At 37.8% G+C, this 21,476-nt stretch overlaps 1 protein-coding gene across 1 annotated transcript in view; it reads right to left on the bottom strand.

The window, feature by feature from the left end:
* Nucleotides 1–21,476, bottom strand: part of HDAC9 (histone deacetylase 9) — a 491,076-nt gene that overhangs the window by 10,898 nt on the left and 458,702 nt on the right. The window contains exons 24-25 of the mRNA XM_075050402.1: nucleotides 13,611–13,744; nucleotides 3,959–4,043 (exon numbers count right to left, since the gene is read on the bottom strand). Of these exons, the coding sequence (XP_074906503.1) occupies nucleotides 3,959–4,043; nucleotides 13,611–13,744 (219 nt within the window). The remainder of the gene's footprint in view (nucleotides 1–3,958; nucleotides 4,044–13,610; nucleotides 13,745–21,476) is intronic.

Below are 21,476 nucleotides of genomic sequence, written 5' to 3'. Positions count from 1 at the left end.
GCTGCTGAAAACTCCCTCTTTGGTAACACAGCTCTCAACACAGTTTCAGGCTTCTCGAAAGATGAACTTTTCCCTCCAGTGAGAAAGCAGCTGTCAATAAAGCCTGAAATGTCTTTATTCAGAAACATCATTGCAAGATGAAAGCCCAAGTCAATCTGCAAGAACAACCAGCGAGCATGGCCAGTGTATTTCTTTGAACTCTAATAGTGTGCACGTTTGAGTAGTTAGCAGAATCTTTAAATAACGGGGACCTTCTGGGGATAAAATGTAAAGTGTATTAAGTATCCTACAAAGTTGAGATTAAGTGTTAGGAGCTTGGCTTTGCTCCAAAAGCATGAAAGACACAGCTAAAAAGTTATGTACATAACAGTAGGCTCAGTGATTGGAGCCTGGCAAATTTTATAAAAACAAGACAAAAATATTCTCTATTATTACTGTGCTCAGAGACCATATTCTCTATTCATTAAAAAATACACTAAAAACAAACAAAAAAGTTATATGAGCATTCCACAATGTTCTCACAGATCATATGTGCAAAAGTCAGTCTTTGCAATATACACCCAATTCAAACCCTATAATTTATGAGCTAAATGTTCGCAGAGTGGGTGGGGTTTTTGTTGCAGAAACAGATGTGCAAGAAAATCAAATCTGTTGGCATGGGAATAATACCCCCTCTTGCCTATAAAAGAAATGAACCCATGTTCACTGCTGGAGTTTTCAAGGGTTCTTATTCATAAAATAAAATATTAGTACCCAGCTACCACTGTGCTGCTCTCCTGCAGCAACAATAAAACAGCATCAGTGAGGATTGCTACATCGCATTCATTCATTCACACACAGGCTCACACACCAGCTGCCCCCTGAATCCTGACTTTCTTGTAACACTAAAACTCAGGGCCAATTCAAGCATATTAGTGGGCTCTCTGTGCCCATTTAACTGCCCTTCACTCCCAAGTGATGCGTGATTTTCCTTGTTTCCTCGCATTGAGAATTGTATTATGAGAGGGGCTTTAGCGATAAAGAGGGAGAGCAGAGTCAGGCCAGGAAGCAGGTGGCAGCATCTATGCTGCAGTGGAGGGTCTTGGAGAATGGTGTGCATGGCAAGGTGTTCGTGGTTTGTGGGAGGAAATTTTAAAGCAGTCCCAAATAGGAATAGCATCCAGGTAGCAGTGCATACCTCATGCAAAGTGGGCTTTCTGAAGCTTGTGAAAAAGCAATGGTAGTTTTTTCTTTAAAATCAGAAAGCTGTACCTTACAAACACCTGTGGTAAGCAGAACAGCTTTGCAAGCTGCTTTTTACAAAGAACAACATTTATATGTTGAGCACAAAACATACAGGGCTAGCATGTGTGCTCAACCACAAGATTTGCAGGCAAAGTCTTGTGGAAGGGAGAGGCAATCATGGCATGCAGCTGCAAAGAAGCTTTGTTAGAAACCCTAGGTATGCTGTGGATTGACAATTAAATGAGCTCAAAAGGCATCTGCCTCCAACTGCTCACACCTCTGAAAATGCCATTTCTACTGTGCTATACTGGAATGTGAAATTCTGCCGGTCCTGTTACATTCATTGAGAAGAACTTGGTGGAGCTCAGGGGAAAGAATGAAGCATACTGCTGGTTTCATTCATACAAAACTTGAAGAGCAATCACGGCTTGCAAGAACAAATGAAACCAAATCAGTCTTCTAGGTATGCTTTGGATTTCAGCATGAAAATGTGCTTAAGTCTCCCTCAAAGATTTGTGGGAGCACTGATTATTACCAGGAAATAATAAAAGTGAGTGTTTCTGTCACTGTTACAGGCATTTGTCATTGCCTTTCACAAATAGATTTGGACATGCCATACCATGGCTTGCTTGAAAAAAACAGTTTGGGGGTGGTATTCAAGATAGTGAACAGGATTGTTTAGGAATAGCATATTACATGGGTGTGGGAACTACTACTTCCAAATGTATTACATTTCCAAAGGAGCTTTGGATCACTGTCACAAACAAAACATTTAAACAAATTCCATTCTAGTTAGAAGAAAGTTGTTTCCTCTCATTGTCTAACTAAGTATTGCATCTTCAATTTTTTGCAGCAAACACAGAGGGACTTTTTTTGGTCTAAAATGTTGCTAATATCCATTATCAAAGTTGGAGCACAGAAAGAGAGACTCAATATACACGCAAGCAATCAGCCAAACAAATCAGGCTTTCTCAGTGTCTTTCGCAGTGCTACCCCACAGCCTAATGCTTTTCAGTCTGCATAACTCTGCATAACTATTCAACATGTACTTGCTTCTCTTAATTCCATCTAACTATGCATCCTTCATAAACCTGCACTAAACTTCCTCAATGCACCCTTCTGTCATCCAAGTATATTGCTCTCTAGTACTTGGTCTCTCTCCGGACAAAATGACGTATGCATAACCTTTCAGGTAATAACTGCAAGAAAAGACAGAATATTGTGTACAAAAAACTCCAAACCCTGAGCAGCCCAACAGGCTTCAGAACAGCCCACTGGACTGCTGTGACTGTACCAGCTCAGCTCAAACCTAAGCTTGTTCTGAACAAGTAAAGTTAAGCTACTCTGCAGAGCTCTGAACTATGTTTTTAGACACACGCTATGAATTTGTTCCTAAATCCATTCCTTCTTTCTGAACTGCTATCATTGGTGTGTATTTCTAGTAAGACACTATGCCTTTCTGGAGCCAGTGTTAATTATTTTTTTTTCTCAATTCAACTTTTTTTTTTCCTTCCCAGATCCATTTTCATTAAATACATGTCTTATTTCAAACAGAATTGTATATTCTTTCTTCATGTCTGTGGCCTGTGTGCAGCTTTCTGTCCTTATTATCATTTGCAAATCTGCTCTATCTTGCATAATGCATTAATTTCTTTGACTTGTTGATTCCTTCCAGATCATTATCAGGGAATTTTAAGGAAGATACTGACTCATGAGCTACTCTAGGACATACCACCCAGCAAAAATTACTCACTGGAATTTATCATATATAGCTGATTTACTTAGAGCATTTGCATATCTGGGTTACTACAGGATATGACAGATGAATTATATACCTACAATGAATTTTAATTGTCACTTTACAACTAAAATCAGATTGATAATTACTGCATGATCAATGGGTAATGCATGGTGTCCCTTTTAAAAACTGCATTTATTTTATATAGATGAATACCAATTATTTATGATTCATCTAACATGAAACAAAACATTTGTTATCCATTTGCTATTGTTAAGGAACCAGCAAACAGTAGAACTCAGGAAGCTCCCACTGCCTTGGTAAAATGGCAAAGAGCAGAAGATTAGAAATTTAAGGGAAGTCTGCTCAGTTGGATTAAGGCAACTGATGGCAAAGCAAAAAATTTTCAGTGAGACCGGAGCAAATGCCTTAAAGCATCTGGGTAGTAAAGGGTTGGGGTCAGGGCACACAAGTGAAGCAAACAAGTACCTTCTGCACCAGAAATAGAATAAAATCATGTATTTGTTAGCATTGTTCTATGCATCAGTGCCCATTTTGAGCTTTTAAACTTTATCTCAAGCTCCTATACACCTCAAAGTGAGTAACTTGTAAAGGACTGCACAAACAGAATCTGAAGAAACTATTTGTTAGAGCTCTAATTTACCTGTCTGTTCCTCTCCCTCACTGATAAACATCTATTTCATCCAAGCTGCTCTGGAATGGAAAGATTTGGGAATATTCAGGAATCAGAAAGTTCTAAATAATTTCAGTGAGTTAAGTTTTTCAGAGCTAAATACATAGCAGAAACAAAGAGATGTCAAAGAAAGAAAAACAAAAGCATATATAAATATATGTACTAGACACAGAATGTTGGTTTATACATAAAACATTTGCCCACTCTTTTCTCTGAAACAATAGTGAAATGTCTATGACATTAATTAATAATAAAAAATACCCCAAACCCACCAACCCACCAACCCAAACTGAGAAACATACTTTGAATTTCAGTGGTCTTTTTTAAAGAAGCTATTGCATTCATATTGGGGATTTGGTGCACAATATCTTCTGGGAGAGGCTCCAGCTGCAAGAACAGAATAGAATAATATAAATTTTCAATAAGCCACAGGGAAGTAAAACAAACTGAAACAATCTAATCCGCAGGAAAAGCTCAGCCCAAGAACTGGTTAACATTTTGCTGGTATCAGTTCTGAAAGTATAGCCATGATTTTGTTTTCTGTTTTCCAGCCATGTAATTGAATTCCAAGGGGCTTTTCTATTGGCTGCAAGACTAATCTATGGAGTCTCTGAAGCAGGTGCATGTCTGTGTATTATTCATTAAAAAAATGCTAGTTATTTGTGTAATTTTTGTAGGTTCCTCACAAACCAAATTCCACTGCGTCTGTATACGCAGCTGGGCACTCCAAACAAAACCTTGGTGAAGCCACACTGGAACCGAAGTGTGCACTCTATTATCTTTATTTTTCTGGTGTTATTACATCTAACCATCTTACACATTTTAAGATTTATAGGGGGAAACCATAAAACACAGCTGCTTTTACTAGCTTTGCATTAATTTCAAATAAAGTAGTAGATAAAAAATGGTTATACAGATCAGCAGTAGGAGTCCTCTAAGTACATTTTTTTATAGTCAGCTGCATTTTAGTTAGCTAGTTTTAATTGTATATTCTTTGAGTAGGGCTGCATCATAGTAAATTAGCGGAAGGAAGTGTTCCGTTACTGCACAGTTATTTTTGCCCTGCAATGGATAGATATGCCAAGAAAACTGTGTTTTGAAATTCAGCCACATGTGCTTTTTTGTCCACCTTTCATACATTTTCCCCTAGAAAAAGGCTAAAAGATTGTTTGGGCTAAATGCGTCTTCTTGTGCTGTAACAACTACATTCTCTTTGAACTATGCTTAGAGTCCAACCAGTTTTTCCGCTTCCCCACATAGGCTGCTAAGGCTTGGCATGGGGCTCCTATGGAGCCAGCAGTAGCAACCATGTCAAGGTGGACAAGGAAAAGCGGTATCAATACCAATCTCTCCTCTCTAAAGCTAAGGAAGTTTGACCACCATTGACAGGAGACATCTGTACTGCAGACAAAACTCCTTTCTTAAGCATGCCTGGGTCTACTTTGAACTAGGTCAAGTGAAGCCCACCCAAGGAGCTTCCTCTGTGAAGTTAATAGTTCAGTAGCCATCATATATTGTCCTCCAGGTTGCTTCCACTGCACTGCTACCCTTCAACTAGATAAAATCGGCTTTCATCCAAGTACACAAAGTGGGAAGTAACTGCAGTGTAGATACTCCCTTAGTGGTGCTATTTTAAGCAAGCTTAGCTACAAATCCCAGAACTTCTGGGATCCTACCATTACAATCAGCAGTTAATGCCCATCAGTGATAAAGAAAGACATTGCAAATATCACCAGTCCTTTGGAATCTTGGTAACTAAAATGAATAGGGCTGTTCATGTCATTATTTCCTTAGAATCCCATGTGGGATTGCAGCTGGAAGATTTCCTTGTGGCTAGAAACAATAGAACTATGTTTTGTTTTCAAATAGCATAAATCACTCCATTCTGCACAGTGAGCAAGTGTGCAGAGGAGTGCTGGTAGGATCTGACTGGGTCCCAACTCTACTTGGTTACCAAGGAGGCCAAACTGCAAAGACAGATTGTTGCTATATAATATGTATCATGGATTAAAACAAAGAGCAATTACAATAAAAATAATATTTACAGATACATTTGCGATTCTTAAACCACATTTACTTCATGATCTTCACAGGTTACTCTCTTTGGTAACTCTTGCAGGTACCTGGGGGAAAACTGCATATTTACGAAAATGCCCACCAACAGATCAAGCTTCACAGATTTGAGAACAATAATCCATATAGCAATCTTAATAATCGATACCTTGGGTTATGTAGATAAATAGCACTTGCTTTTATCACTTTTTATTTTCTGTTTAAAGTAATCTATCATTTGTCCAGGAAGAGGACAAAATCCTGAAGTTCTGTTTGGAGATACTGGGCACAGGAACACAGAAAGGGAAGGAAACAGTAGCTTAAGGTTCTGTTTTGACGGTTTCCTAATTCCTAAGGCTTTCATGACCAATTCACTCCCCTGAAGTAGGACAAAATAGCTTCAGGCTATAACAGTAAGAATAATAGTACAATGTATGGAATTGCCAGACTGCAAGATGTGAGACCTGTGTCTTGCTTTGCCCTTTGAGTACCTTGAGATTCTTTCTGCAGACCTCTTGTACTAATTATTAAGCTAGGACCAACTGATGTAGAGATAGCTAGAGGAGATTTCCTATTAAAAGGTGAATATTCTGTTGCTTTCTTCAGAGCTGGTTTTTTTCAGGAGCCAAAAAACATCTTGATTTTTCCTAATATATCAATGGCACCTCCTTATTTATCAGTACAGAAACAAATTTTTTAACAAGTAGGCTGCATTTCAATATCTAGACATATCAGAACATTGCAGATGTGGTTTTAGAAATCAGGATAAGCTGATGAATCATTAAAGAAAAGGTAAAAAAGGGTCAAACATCCAACAATTATACCAATCACTACTCCATCGGTTAGCTCAACTACAGATCTGTAGGTGATGAGCATAACAGTCATGATTGATCATTTCCTTAACTGTTTTTTTCCACAAAACTTTCATTTTATATCCCAAACTCGGCTTCTGCTTTGGAGCTTTTCTGCCTCCTCACCCTTAAGGATAGCCAGACAGACCTTGGATCCTCTTCGATATCAAGGAAACCTTATCAGGCTCTACAACTAAGTTCATTACATCATGTACCCTGCTCAGCCCAAAATCCAGCACCATTACAAAAACACTGTAGAAATAAAGCCAGTGGGTTATGGCAGCTATTTCTATACATTTTGAAATGAGGCTGTCTGCATTCAAAAGAATGATTTCTGTTGGCAGCTATCCACTGGTTGGATACAACTGTATAGACATAGGGGTGTCCCTGGAAAATATCAGCAGTTAGACCCAACAGTGAACAAAAGAAATTACTCTACACCTGGCATATATGGCATAATCACCTTCCCTCCTACACCTATTGGCATTCAGATCATTAAGTCTATTAAATCTGGAGGCTAACAGAAAGGAAGTTGAAAAGAGCACTGGAAATACACTGTCAGGAAAGAAATCTTTCAGAGAAGAACAGCTCAAGTCTGCAGAAATAACCAAACCACTGGAGAGACAGTTTGGACCAGACACTAAAGGTCATATTTTCAAAGCTTTTACATGGCTGAATTGGGCTTTTGCGCCCAAAGTAGCAGATGAAAGTAGAAACTGTGTCTGCTAATCATTTTCAAAGTAGGAAATACAATGTAAATGGGCAAAAATCGCTTGGGCTACCAAAGTATGCCAGAGGCATATCAACAAATGTTTGAAGAAGGAATTAATGATGGAAAGTTTGTGTGCCCAGAAAGTGATCTAAATTGATCCTTGGGATCGTGGAGAGAATCTGAAACTACAGCAGTCTGTACTGAGCTGGAAATTCTAGCAATATCTGCATTGTCCTTAGCACTGTCATGTTTTCAAGCACCAAGATTAGCTTCAGTGAAGATCGTTGTGGACTGCAGTTAGAGATAACTGACAAGTGAGGCAATTGCAAGGATAAGGTAAGGAGCATGGAGGGTCCTGGCAGAAGCAGAGGAAGGGGAGAAGGCAGGCAGGCTCCTCAGCTTCCCCTAGGCTGCAGGGGGATGCGCTACAACCTCCCTTTCCTGGACACACTGTGCAAGAAACACATCTGCACATAGGGTTGCCTATGATTACAGAGGACTAAGTTCAAAGATCTCAGAGGTCCACTATGTTCTTATATTAGCAATCTTGTCAAAGTTTCTGCACTTTCTGTTTATATATAAGCACTTTAGGCAGGTATTTTTGTGATCTGCTGTTACAGTGCAGTACATAAACAAGCCAGTTTTCAGTAGGGAATAGGTTCAAATGCACAAAGGGTCATTAGCACCTACCAGCCCTGCAAAACCAAGGGATGCCTTGGAATTATGTAGCTTTGGAATTAGGATATTCTCTGTTTTCTTCACCAAACCACTTCCTGACTAACACTGCCCACCTTGGTGACTTTGGTGTCACCATGCTAACCTCTGGCACATACATTGCTCCAGTGTCCTACCCCATCTAATTCTCTCTTTCTGGGCCAGTTTCTGGACTCTGTGTTCATGCAAGCAGCAGTTGACAGGTGGCTTAGACTCAGTGTTAATTCTTTTCTAGTATTAGACTCAGATTAACAATGAGGAAGTGAGATTGCGACCAAGTTTACCATGCAATTTAAAATTGATCTCAGGCCATGTTCACTTCCATGAAAATTTCCATTTTGGAGAGAGAAATGCTTACCTGTTCTGGTAAATAACCCCTTTTAACGCAGTCCAGGCCCTCTTGGCAGAGCTCACTGCCTAGCTGGCAAGCAGCCCCAGATTCACGCCGAATTCCACAAAGGAGAAAATGCCAACTTTTCATCATCAGCAGGAAAGCTGCAGAGTACGAGCTTTCCACTTAAATTACCATCCCCTCCTAAATGCCAGCTCAACAGATTGCAAGAAAGAAGCACATACTTCACACTCTGCAAGAAAATTGTCCAGTATAAGTTTTCAAGCATGCTTGGGAGCCAACCAATCACAATGTTTTGTCAAATTCTGCTTCAGACTGAAATTCAAGCCAGAAGAATATTTACTAGAAGATGTTAAATTTAGTCACTTAAAAATGTTTTTGGACTTAGGGCCAAATTCAGCCTTGGCTGCCAGAGTCAATGAGAGCAGACATGCATCCTCTGTGTGCCTTTGTTGCAGGGTCCTGCTGGGCAGAGCACACTGTGGATTGCACTTCTCTGTTTCCTCTGTGCAAAGAAGAGCATGACCCCGTCTGTGACTAATTATCACTTGTTATACACCACGGCAAACTGCTGTACCACAGAGAGCTAAGAGACACTGCCCAAACCTGTAGACAGGTCAGAGGGACCACGATGTTAGACTGACTTCTATGTCCCATGGAAATATCCCACCTGGCTGCTTGAAAAGAGATGGGATGAAGGAAGAACTAAAGCTTTAGTTTTTGACTCAAAGAAGTTTGTGCTTAAAGGAATACTTCCTTACTCATTCTGGCTGCAGAAGAACCCCCAACTGAATGCGGTTATGTTGGAAATAAGCTGCAGAATTTAGGATCCTGAACTCAAGGACAGCTTATCCCTGAGGGCTTTTTAAATCCAAGTAGCAGCTCTTCAAAAGTAATGTGGAGGAAAGAAACCAGAACCTATCCTTGCATGTATAGAGCAGCCTTACTCACCTCTACCTGGCACCGAAAGGCATAGCAGAGGTCTTTATAGCGTTGAAGCTAGGACTGACAAAATAGTGTGGAATTTCCATTCTCCGTGACAAAATTTTTGGGAAAAATCTCAATATTCAACCCAATTTGCACACACTTCTTGGAATAACATACAAATCTTAAAATTTAATGGTTTTCTTAATTGAAGTAATATGTATATCTATATATGGTTTAAAAATAAGTATTTGAAACTATACAACCAATCTGTGAAAAACTGTAGAATCATTTAAAGAGTATCATAATAAATGAAGGAATTGAATTTTAAGCAAAGGAGTATATCATCATCTCAGAAATGCTTAAGTTTAAAAACAATGTCTTTTTTCTAATTATCTGAATCTATCATTTCCTTTGTTTTGACAGATGCTCTTTTAATGGACAAGTTCTCAAATCATGTTGAGAAAATTCAGGGATATTTTAAAGCAACTCATGCTCATCCTGCCTTTCTATCTTCCAGAAGGATTTCCATGTTTTCATTTTAGATTTCAAGGGAATCCAGCTGCTTAATCTCTTCTCACCTCTTAGGAAGATTTCATTCCAAGGAGATAACCTACTGTGCTCCTAATTAGCTCTGCAAATGGTCAGATGGATTTTTCTCAAAGTGACATGGAAATTTTCTGCTTGTTCACAGAAAGATGGACAAGGAAACCTAAGATCTTGAAATCTTTTATTTTTAAGTAATTTTATATGTAAACTTTCTAATTAATAATTTTATCTTCATAAAATTTATCCTTACCTTTACTTCTGTAATTTCCTTTTTCGTTTTCCCATCATTTAAGGAGACATTCACACAACCAAACCAGACTGAGCCATTTCAGACACTATAGGGTGTCTTGCCTGATTTCCACTTGCCACTCAGAAAGTGTGTGGATCTAATTTAAGTTCTGTGTTAGATCTACCAGTCCTGTGCTGATGTCCTGGATACCCTAAGGTATCTAAAAAGGCACTAGGCACCTCTGTTTAGGGAAGTGGGTCTTAGAAAGAAACAATTAACAAGATAAGTACTTCCAATCAGAGAATACCAACAGTTATAATCCCATTTGGGTTTCTGTCAAAATTTGAAATTATTGCTCAAAAGTACTTCTGCAGAGAAGTTCAGAAGTATTGGCCACACATAGATGGGGCTGATAGCTCATTTAAATTCTGATCTCTTCCAAGAAAAAGAGACATTTTTAATAGTTTTTTTGGTTAGTCTTCAAAACCAACAACTGTATGCAGGAATTTCCTGTGCCACGCTCAAATTATTTAAAGAAGATTAACTTGATAGTGTATTCTTTTCCTAGTGGCTCCACTTGCATTTGTTAAGAGAAGAGTAAGAAGTTATCTTGCTAAACAGATCACTGTGCTACTGAGCACATATAAATAAGAGCAAAGTATATCTATTTTGGAAGTCAACCTGTTTTCCTTCTTGGTGTTCAGAGACAAATTGAGAAAAGAAAGCATTTTGCACTTGTAAGTTTGATGTTACCTCTACATATCAGACCAGCTTTCCATGAAAGTTGGAAGTTGTGGCTAGTTTTACAGTTATTCTTTTTTTTAAAATGTTATTCTGCTGGTAACAGAACACATGAAGCAGTGAATTTCTGTATTGAGAAGTCCTGGCCAAAAACAACAAAAGAAAAGAAAAAGTTTTCAAAAAATCCTGCAAAATGTTTATGAATTCTAATCCTCAGCACATGAATAAATACATCTGACAAACTGCAGAGTACCTTACAAAGGCCTTTCCCAACCTTTCTAATATGAGTTCAATTACATGAGTAGTGTTTAGAAACTGAAGTTCATCTTGCCAATGTTTTTAAACTAGGGTTGCACTATATACCATTATTTGTAAAAGTGAAGGGCAGATAATAAGTTATAATTATCCTATTAATCACCTGTAAAGAATTGCATTCAAGGAAGAATGCATCCTCAAATTACAGTAATTGGTTGTTTGAAGAAAAACATTTTTTTCTGTCCTTGGCAGGAACACACTTGGAGTTTGCTGTGCAAGTTCATGAATATTATGCTGAAATCAAGCAATGTATATGCTATGGGCCATGTGGTGTAGATTGCCATAAATCTATAGATGTCAACAGATGTGCTGATTTCTAACTACTAACTAGGTATCAGACTTCCTCATTACTGTCTGCTCCTTGGCAACACATTTACTTATTCTTTTAAGCAAACATCAATTTCTTATGGTAGTGTTGGTAACAACATCCTCTCTGGAGTATTTTTCTCTTCTTAACAGCCACAGCATATTTTTTCTTTGAAATTCCACTGCACCAGACCATTTAATGCATGTCCCTGAAGACAATGCTGTGAGTAAGTGCACAGGAGAATAATGCTTATTGCATGAGATGTTTCAAGTTATTAATGAACATGTTCTTTCACAAGTGAATTAAAAATGGCTGCATGGTTATGTTTGTCTTCATTCTCATCTATTGAATTTTTGTCTCTCCTGAAGTTTGCCTTGCTATATTTTGCAGATAGACTCACAACTTATCTAATTTCCCAGACTGTAATTACTCTAAAATAAAATGGAAGAAAATTTCTATTCTAGTACACTTCTCCCATTCATTTTTCTCACAATCAGTATTTTTTCTCAGATAATGGCTAGCTAGTGATGGCAGAAATAGTAGCTGGGTGTGATACAGTGCTAAAACAAAACAAGGCAGTTTTCATAAATGGGTAGCACCACCAAATGGTCATAACTGGATAGAGGGACCCAGGCACCTACACAGAGGAAGACACATCACATCATCAGCATTGTACCATTTGCATTAGTCCCACAAGGGTGCAAATTTCAGATAATGGGCTTAGAAGGGCTATGAAAAGCCACTGATGCCATAAGATACTACCACAGGGAAGATGACGACAGAGAATATCAATAAGAGTGCCCTGGAATGGCAGCTGATCAGGAAAGCAATCTTGCATTCACTAAGATTGTCACATGCCTCAAGCGAGGTTTTGTAGTCCATATTTCGGCACCTAAAGAAAAGGGCCAACATTGAGCTGAGCTTTTTTTTCAATAGTGCATGTCACCACACTGGAAAACTCTCCTTATGGGACTTGTCAAAAGTGATAGCAGATAAAACCCAATGAAAGCTTCCTTTTTTTTTTTTTTTAATAAGTCTACTTCTTTACATTTCTGAGAATATTTTTGAAAAAGCTATCACTTTTTGCATGTATAATGTAAAAAATAAGCATAAAAATATTTTTCTCGATGGGTCATAAAAATGAAAAGCAAAGGTTTAAAAGAACATTTAGAAAATCCTTCTATCCAATATCCATCAGAAGACACATTACTTTACATCATTCACATGTGTATGAACTCTTGTAGTGGAAGGGAACTGGTAGACTAGCTTGCAGTTTGGCACTAATACATTTGATTGGAGAGATTATATAGCTATTACCACTTCTGCTGGGGAAAAAAAAAAAGTAACATATTGCACTTTAAAACAAGATCTTGCAAAATTCACAGTTTATGGTAAAGGCTTTTGTCCTTTCATAAATTATTTTGACTGCACCTTCAGCAAGCTTATTTTCCTTCTCACCATATTTATAGGAGAAAAGGTATTTTCTAGTGGACAACAGACCAATTTTCACTAATATTTTGTGTATATAAATAGCACGTACTCGTATTTACTTAGTCTGATAGTCCACTCTCAAAAGTTTTTAAATAATATATACAGTGTTTGATATATCTTGGACACTCCATTTAAATTACATACAGATCAACCTGAATCTTCATTTATAGCTTAAAAAAAACCCAAACATTTTTTAAGTAAGTCTTGGACACATTTTTATTAATGTTGTTCAATTTCAAAAGCCTCTGAAATATATTCTTTCACAGGCCAGTTGAAGTATCAAAATACTGCAAAAAATGTGCCTTTGCAGTATCCAGTTCCTACCAGATTACCAGCTACCTTGCAAAAGCCATTTTTTTTTCCATGATAGTTGGGTGGCATGTCCAATCCTGGTAGATGATATCCACACCAGTGACTACCAATGATGTCAAGTCTGGTATTCAGCACATCACCAAAAGCAACTTTGAGGTATTAAATCTTACTCAGAACTGGGAATAATTTAGGCAAACATAAAGGATTTGTTTAATCATCTAATTTAGAGGTATTTATCCAAACCAGCTCATCTGAGTTCTGCTCATTTCTAAGACATGCTCAAATTGCATGGGTTTTATACCAAATGAAAAAAGGACTGATGCCATTGTTACTAAAAGAAAATCAAAGACAGGAGCTTCAGCAAACTTGGAACATTCTCTCCACCTACTATGATTTATATTTTACCTCATTTCCTAAAAGGGCGTTTATACAGGCTTCAGATGCATCACAGATGGCAGTAAGGTCATGTCCTCCCTCCAGTGCCAGCACAACACGGCCATCCGCTAGCTTCAGCAATTGCTTGGTTAGGTGACCAAAACCTAGTATTCAAATACAGTAGTGCAAATAATTAAATCAGAACAGATATTACTGGCATATTTCACATCTGCTGCATGAGAATGTTAGAAAGCTCACGGATATTGCACAGGGAACATGGGATATATTTAGTCCAGTATCCTGTTTCTGACTATGGCCCACACCAGATGCTTTGGAGTTAGGTATATGGAATTTTGTATGAGGCAGATATGAAATAACGTCCCTCATGCTGATCCCTAATAGCTGGAGATTAGTTGAAACATGATGTTGTCTCTCTTCTCACCGTCATTAACCATTATCAGCCTGGATTCTCTTCCTGTTTGCACATGAACGTAACACATAGCCATGTTATTTGGAGAGATCTGACATAACTCTGGTCACTTATGGCATTGATATGACAAATAATATTTATAGTTAAACTATGATACTATAATTAAAAATAATTGTACTTTTCAAATGAGGTGATGAAATTTTTATTTACAAATTGCTTCTTCCTTTGTATTTGTGGTTTGAGTATAATATACAACCATGGACCGAAAAATAGTGGAAACATATGTTACTTAGCTCCATTTTGAAGTGATTTTGGAAGCAGTGCTAACAACTAGATCACTTATTTTGATTCAAGGTTTTGGTATAAATTGAAACTGTCCAGAACTTTGTAGATATCTCTACCAGTATTGCTCGCTCATGACCAACAATGCTCTAAACAATTCTGCACCACAGCCGAAAATGATGGTACTTTTTATGTGGTGATCTATAACTACACAAACACTACCACAAAGTTTTAATCTGAGATTCAAGTAAAATGAATTTATTTCATTTTTAACAACAAGAAAAACTGCATGAAAAAATGTTAATTTGGAGAGACAATTTTGGAGAGAAGTTTTGTGGTAGTTCCTTAGGACAGCTATTGTTTTTGATTAATCTCCTTTAAGTGAGTAATGGTAAGTAAAGTTTTGAAACTACTGAAGTTAAATATCCATCACATCTTGCTCTTAACTTTTCCACTAGTTGTTCTACTGATGGTCACCACTACTATTCCAGTGCATTTCATAGCCTTAAATAAAGCATTTAGAAGTTACCTGCTAAAGGCTGGGGCTCTATAAAGACAGGAAAATGAACATCTTTTTATTATGTTCCAGTGAAGAAGGTCATAAAAAATTAAAAACTAGAAAAATTACAAGCATATTCTCTAGAGAAGTTTTCCAGGACACAGACTTAAGGCTTGACCTGGCAAACAAGCAATCTCAGAATTAGTTCCATTTATATCTTAGGATTTTGTTAAGCACATGCCCAACTGTTTTTAGAACAGGGACTTTAATGATACCAGATTTGGTTTAACTGTGCAGACAAAAGAAAAAAACCCAACCAACCAAGACTTTACTTGCCACTTAATCTATAGATGTTCACAGAACACTTGAGGTGAACTGTTTTTTCCTGAAGCCACTCCACAATCTTCTGTACCCTCTAAGAACTGCAGTTTTGATTCTAGCAAAGAAACTATGCCATGGTTCAAATTACATACAGGGTTGAAAAACAAATAAAACCTTAAATTCTCATTTAAGCCAACCTTTCCTCCTGAAAAAAACCCAAACCCAACAACCCACCCAATCTTCTCTACAAAAGACCAAATTTAGACAGGATAATAAAAGTGAAGGAAGGAGTGGAATGAGTATAACTTTTGATCTTTAGCCAATTTCTACTTTCTTTTACCTACAGGATTTATTTCTGTCTGCATATTACACATGTGATCTTTGGATTCATAAAAAGAGAGTGCCAACAGCGTAAAGTGAGTTGTACATACAGCATTTAAAGGAAATGAAGAAGAATGAACGAGTGCAGACTCCCCACATCTACAACTCACCCTTTGGGTCTGTGAGAAATACAACACCACTTTTAAGACAGCATTATCCTTCATGTCATACAGCTTCTGTGAAGAAGGGAAAGCTCTACCATGTTTCCCCTGCACATTTTGAAAATTTTGTATGACCGCAAAAGTTGCTACTGCCCCATCATAATTTTCTGAGGTATGTATGGCAATAAATGTAAAGACTCTTGCAATGCCTTTTTCTTCTTCTAGGCAACCATATATAATATAACTCTTAGACATTGTTACAATGTTAGTTTGTCTGCTTGGTTTCCTAATGATTTTCCTGGTATCAATGTTATAATAATCATCCCTGGCTGAGTCAGGATGCAATGAGCCATACAGAAAGCATCTTTCTCAACAGAGATCAAAGTAACAAGATAAAGTGTTGCCAAACCAAATCAACATGATGGGGGCTTTTCTTCAGTGTAATTACCCCAAGAAAGTAAAAGTGAGTTGCTAGAAAGGGAAGAAATAACTTTAGCCAACAGTACCAACATTGCTGGTGACCGAATGAGTTATGGAAATTCTTAACAAAGAAACTTGGATACTGTGTCAGTGCAGCAACCTAGGAAAGATATTAGCTTCCTCAAGGAAATCCCCTGGAGTGCAGAAGTAACAAAATGGAAAGAAAGGAATCCCAGTCAAGTAATGGTTTTAAGATGGGCTGTAGTTCATGCCAAATAATTAAGAAAAACAAGAAGAAAATAGTAACAAGCACCATGAAAAGAATCAGTCATCTCCCCTGATACGAGGAAATCAAGCACATATTTGACACCCCACTGACCAACTCTAATATGAGAAAGGAGTCAGACAAACATTTTGAATCCTGGATCTTCCAGCTCACATGAATTTCTAGAAATCTGCAGCAGTTCTTGGCCCTTCTACTGTGCCTGCTCGAAAAGGTGCCAGCTGTGATGTTTTCAGTTTGGGTTTGCCATATTCTAAAACTGTATGGTTTCCCAGTGGTGCATAACACTTATAGATTAGTGGCAGTTTATAGAAACAGAAAAAGTTCATTTATGAAATGGGAAGTCACACTAAAACATCAGTGCTTGATTTTCAGTCCAGACTTAAATGGTTATTGCTTCTTTGAGGCTGCAGGTGCCTGCGGGCCATTTAGAGTTTGAGTGCCTGACTCAATGACAAGCATCTCTTAATAAGGGCTCGAAATGGCCCTGGCAGTATCCACAATTATTTGTGTCCATAAACATGAGTGTAAAAGTCACATATTAATAATAAAAAAAGAAATAGTATTTAAAAATCCAATCATTTCAGTCAATAAGTGAGAAAAGATCATACATACAGGGGTATTTCACAAATCTTCTTACAAATGTACTCAGTGAATTTGTGCTTTAGAGTTGTAGCAGCATTTTTTAAAGTTAGGCTCATGCAGTGTGCCAGGGAATTGTGAACATGGTTTTATGCCAACTATTATTTTCATAATTTCTGTAATTTAGAAGTACCTGTTTCCTTCACAGATCCAATCTTTAGACATCCAGGGTAGAATTTGCAAAAGCACTTAATATTTTGTTTGCTATGGTCTTTTTAAAGACAATGATAAACCTTCGATTTACACAGGAAACAACGTTAAAACGCTATCAAGTAGTTCTGAAAATCCTACTCACCAATTGGTTTACATTTTCCTAACAAAAAACCTGTGGGTGCACAATTGTACATCTAAGAAAAGACTACATTAAAACTGAAACCATTACAAACCATGTTGTGTATTGGAGAAATGTGTGGTATATGAGCTGTTATTTGCCAACCTTTGAAGTAAAAATGTAAACTTTGAAATCAAAAACATAGCATGTACTTTTTAGTTATATCCTTTCCCCTCTTCTAGTGCTTTTAGTGGAGGAGATACAATATTCAGCCTTATGTAAGAAAATATTCTATTATGGGAAGGCAGAAAGAAACAAAATTAATACTGTATTATACTACTAAGCAAGCTGCCAGGCTGTTATTGAAGAACACAGTGTGCTGATCACTTGAATTATCATCTAAGCAATTAATTCAGCTTTTAGTGGACTGATGTCCCAGTAAGGGCCCTGTTTTTGGGTTTTTTTTTTTATTTATTTCGTAACAGATGGGCTCCCCATGCACTCCTTCTAGTTCTGCCAAACAGCAAGGAATGACATAGGTGAGGTTTCTGACTCATTTGACCAAAGTCACTGGAGCAACTATACTCTACCTGGACTTACTGAAAATCAGGAAAAACTGTTAAACCCTATAAAAAGAGAATTCAGGGTTATTTCAGTTTTCTGGTTTTGTTTTTGAGGTATCCTTACTCTGACAACCTGAAGTGGAAAGTGGCAGACAGAGAGCAGGTAAAATACCTCTTAACGAGGCCAGTTTCCTTCCAATGGACTCATCACACAACTGCATTGTGTATTACAGCTAGAGGAAGTAAAGCTAACAAGTCAGAGTTTGCATGTACAGCCTCCCATTTTGAGAAAGAAACATTTGAAAATGAAGACAACTTGTGAATGTTATTCTTTTCACATCCTTTCCTCAGCAGACAGGGAAAAAAAGGAACCATATGGATGGGGTACGCTCCTAGCCAGCACCGCAGAACTTGTTTGCATAAACAGCCATATATGCAACTCAATTTGCTCGCCAGTAATTGTGCAAACATGCAGTTAGTAGGGACTAAACCTGCCTCAGCAGAAGACAGACTCCTTTCCTCTCCCCCACTGTCCATAAGGAGAGCAGATGTCTCCTGCACAGTCATTTTTTGGGTGACAGCAGGCTGAGCAGAGCCGTGGCGCTGGCCCTTGCTCAGGGGAGGTGGCTGGTGGAAGAACAAGGACACGTCAACAACAGAAATGCTGGCGAAGCTTTGGAGTTATGGAGAAAACCTCAGCTTTCTTAGCCTCAGCAACAAGGCCCTAACAGCTCTTTCAGCTTCAGCATCTTAAAAGCTACAATCCGACCCTAAATTACAGACAGAGTTCTGGTGAGCTCCTCTGGCTACTCAGAGCAGCCTGGAGAGGAATACACGCAAAACACAAAAACTCCACAGTCTCTGTCCTGGACCTCCAAGCATGTATTTAACTATTATTTACCATTTAATCATGTCATTACTCTCTAATTTACTTGAGAATGTGTTTTCCTCTCATTAAAACTGTTGCGATGATCACTGCCAAAAGTCTACCCACCAGTGTTCTGCACTCCTTCCCTGTGGTTCCTTCGTGACTATTTGATTAATTTTCACTGATATTCTTCCAACAATAGCATCTAAAATTAACTGGGTCAGTTTTTACATAACTTCCTGAGTCACCAGGCTATGTGTCCTAAATAAATATGTCCGTACAGGAGTCAAATGATAATTTACCCTTCCAGCACTGGCAGGAGCTAGAACATTTTTCAAACTTGTGTTCTATGATAAGAGAACACATTTTCTTCACAGGTCTTAATTCAGGACCTTTTATTCAATCAAAACTTCATTTGGATTAAGTCAGAGGTTTGAGTCAGTTGGCAGGATGTGGCCCTGAGTGAGGGGGAAAGGGAGGTTTTAATGCCAAATACATTCTTATGAAAAACATTTTCCAAATGGCTGAAATTACGAATGTTAGTCTTGAGGTACCTGAATTTAAATGGTAGAGATCTGGCCTCTAGGCATTAGCTGCTGATTTCTTGCTTTTAATACCAAAGAAGGAAGCTCAGTTACACTTCAAATTACATGTCTCAAGCAGGCATTTAATTCAGATTAAATTAGACAGTAATTGTACATTAAATAAATACCAATGGTCTCAGGAACTCATTTTTTTATGGATTAACGATTTATGTAATAGATTTTTTCTTGCATGCCTCTTAGTTCTACAGTAATATGTTTTTCATAATTAGCTGCTCTTTAGCTGCTACACTGAACATAACTTACTGAATCTCTATTAAGTACATATTCAAGGATACATAGGATTCATCTTTGAAAGCCAAATAATGCAATTCTGTCTCACTACAGGAAAAGGTCCCCTTGACAATGCTCAGTAGGATAGTCTGGGCATCTTCAACTCTCTTGAGATATGTGTGTGTCCAAGCGGGTCACATAGTCCATTGCATTTGCTCAGTCCTCTGGGAAGGAGGAACTTGTACACCTCCACCACACAATGGCAGCACTGAACACCTGACAAAATGTTCCTTAGAGAAAACACATGAAGAAAAAAAACTCCCCCAAAGTCTTCTCCTGAGTAATTCATACTTAAGAAAAAAAAAAGAAAAAAAAAAAAGGAAGGCATTTCTTTTGTACCCTGCATTATCAAGCAGTAGGGATTCTGCATCCTCCAGGAAAGGTCATAACGATGTACAAAATAATGATGATGTTTTTAGAACTGTTATAGTGCTGTCATGTGGATTCAGAGGGAAAATATTTAACCACAGATTTCAGCCGCCAGAGTCAAAGCAGGAACCTTTGGATATTCCCAAAACTGGCTGGATGTTTTTAGCCCTGTTCTTACTAGCTATTTGCTCTGTGCCTTCCTTTCTTCTCGGTTTCCTCGTATTCTCTTCATCTCTACCCCATCTCACACCTGGTCCAAGTAATAATTTCTCCACTGTCTTGTCATCTTCCCCCTCTTTTTTATTTTGCTTCCTATTTAGTAAATCGTCTATTAAGTAAAGCTGGCCAGGAAGCAAGATTATCCATCCCACAGTGTTCTTCAATTTTTTTTCAGGAACATGTAGCTGTTCTGCATCAGAAAGCAAAAGCCAAGGGAGGAAACATAGAACTGCAAACATCAAGGTGACATGTCAAAATCTCAGATTCAGATCTCTCTGAAAAAGGCTGTTCCTTCTTCTGGGTGGTGAGGGGATTCTTCATGGGATTTGGGGGGGCTTTCTTTTTTTTTTTTTTTTTTTTTTTGTTCCTGGAGATTAAAAGTCCTCTAAAGGGATTCTATGGGGATAGTCTAATCAGACTGATAATTATCTACTGTAAATCTGTCCATATATTGTGAAATCTGCCAAGATGATAGTGCAAGTGGTAGTACTGTTATCATGATAACTTACAAATCTGATCAAGTTGCCTGATTTAAACTGATATACAATACATGCAACTGATGTAACAAATTACAGATGATTATATCTTCAAATCTGAGTCTAGACTCAGTAAGATGTTGGCTAGAAAACAAGACATCTGATAAAAAAAATAATTCAAAGTATGAGGAATTTGTTTCTAATCCACGCTGGAATGAAAATCAGATACTACTATTGACTATACAAATAAATCAGTAAGCTTGATTAAGTTTGGAGAAGTTTATTATAATGCTACTGCCTATAAAATCAACTTGACACATTTTTTAAAATATGTGGGGCAAAGTTTCTGCTGTTATAAATGAGTATAGCTGAAATGCGGGCACTGAGTTATGACTGAAAACAATCTGATGGGAAGATCTAGCCTTATTTCTGTTTTTAAATGATGAAAAGCCAAGTCAGTTAATTTTGAATTGACCCAAGAGACTAACACAAAGGATCTGATTTAAAGCCCATCACTCAGAAGCTGAGAACTGACTGCCATTTTCTGAAGATGGTCTACAAAATTCTGCCAAGAAAAGCAGCATTGACTAAACGATCTTGCCAACATATACAGTTTCTCAGAGTCTACAAATTAAGGCTCTTACTTTATTTGCAGTCATTTATTGGCCCTGCCACATCAACACATCGCATTAAATTAAGGGCTAGTTCCTTAACCAGTGTTAATCAGCATATACCATTATCTAAGACCTGGCCTCCAGATGTGGATCATACATCATTCCAAGACTAGACATAGATGCAATAAGCATATCAGGGATGGGTTCTTGTAGGTGGATAAACTTGAGGTAAATACTCAATTTCCTGACCAATTTGGCATCAAGTCTCCTGGTGAACTCAGT

This window comes from Buteo buteo, chromosome 2 (assembly GCF_964188355.1).
Source record: "Buteo buteo chromosome 2, bButBut1.hap1.1, whole genome shotgun sequence".
Classification (NCBI taxonomy): Eukaryota; Metazoa; Chordata; class Aves; order Accipitriformes; family Accipitridae; genus Buteo; species Buteo buteo.
The sequence above is the reverse complement of the archived record's forward strand: the minus strand, read 5'-3'. Positions and strand labels throughout refer to the sequence as shown.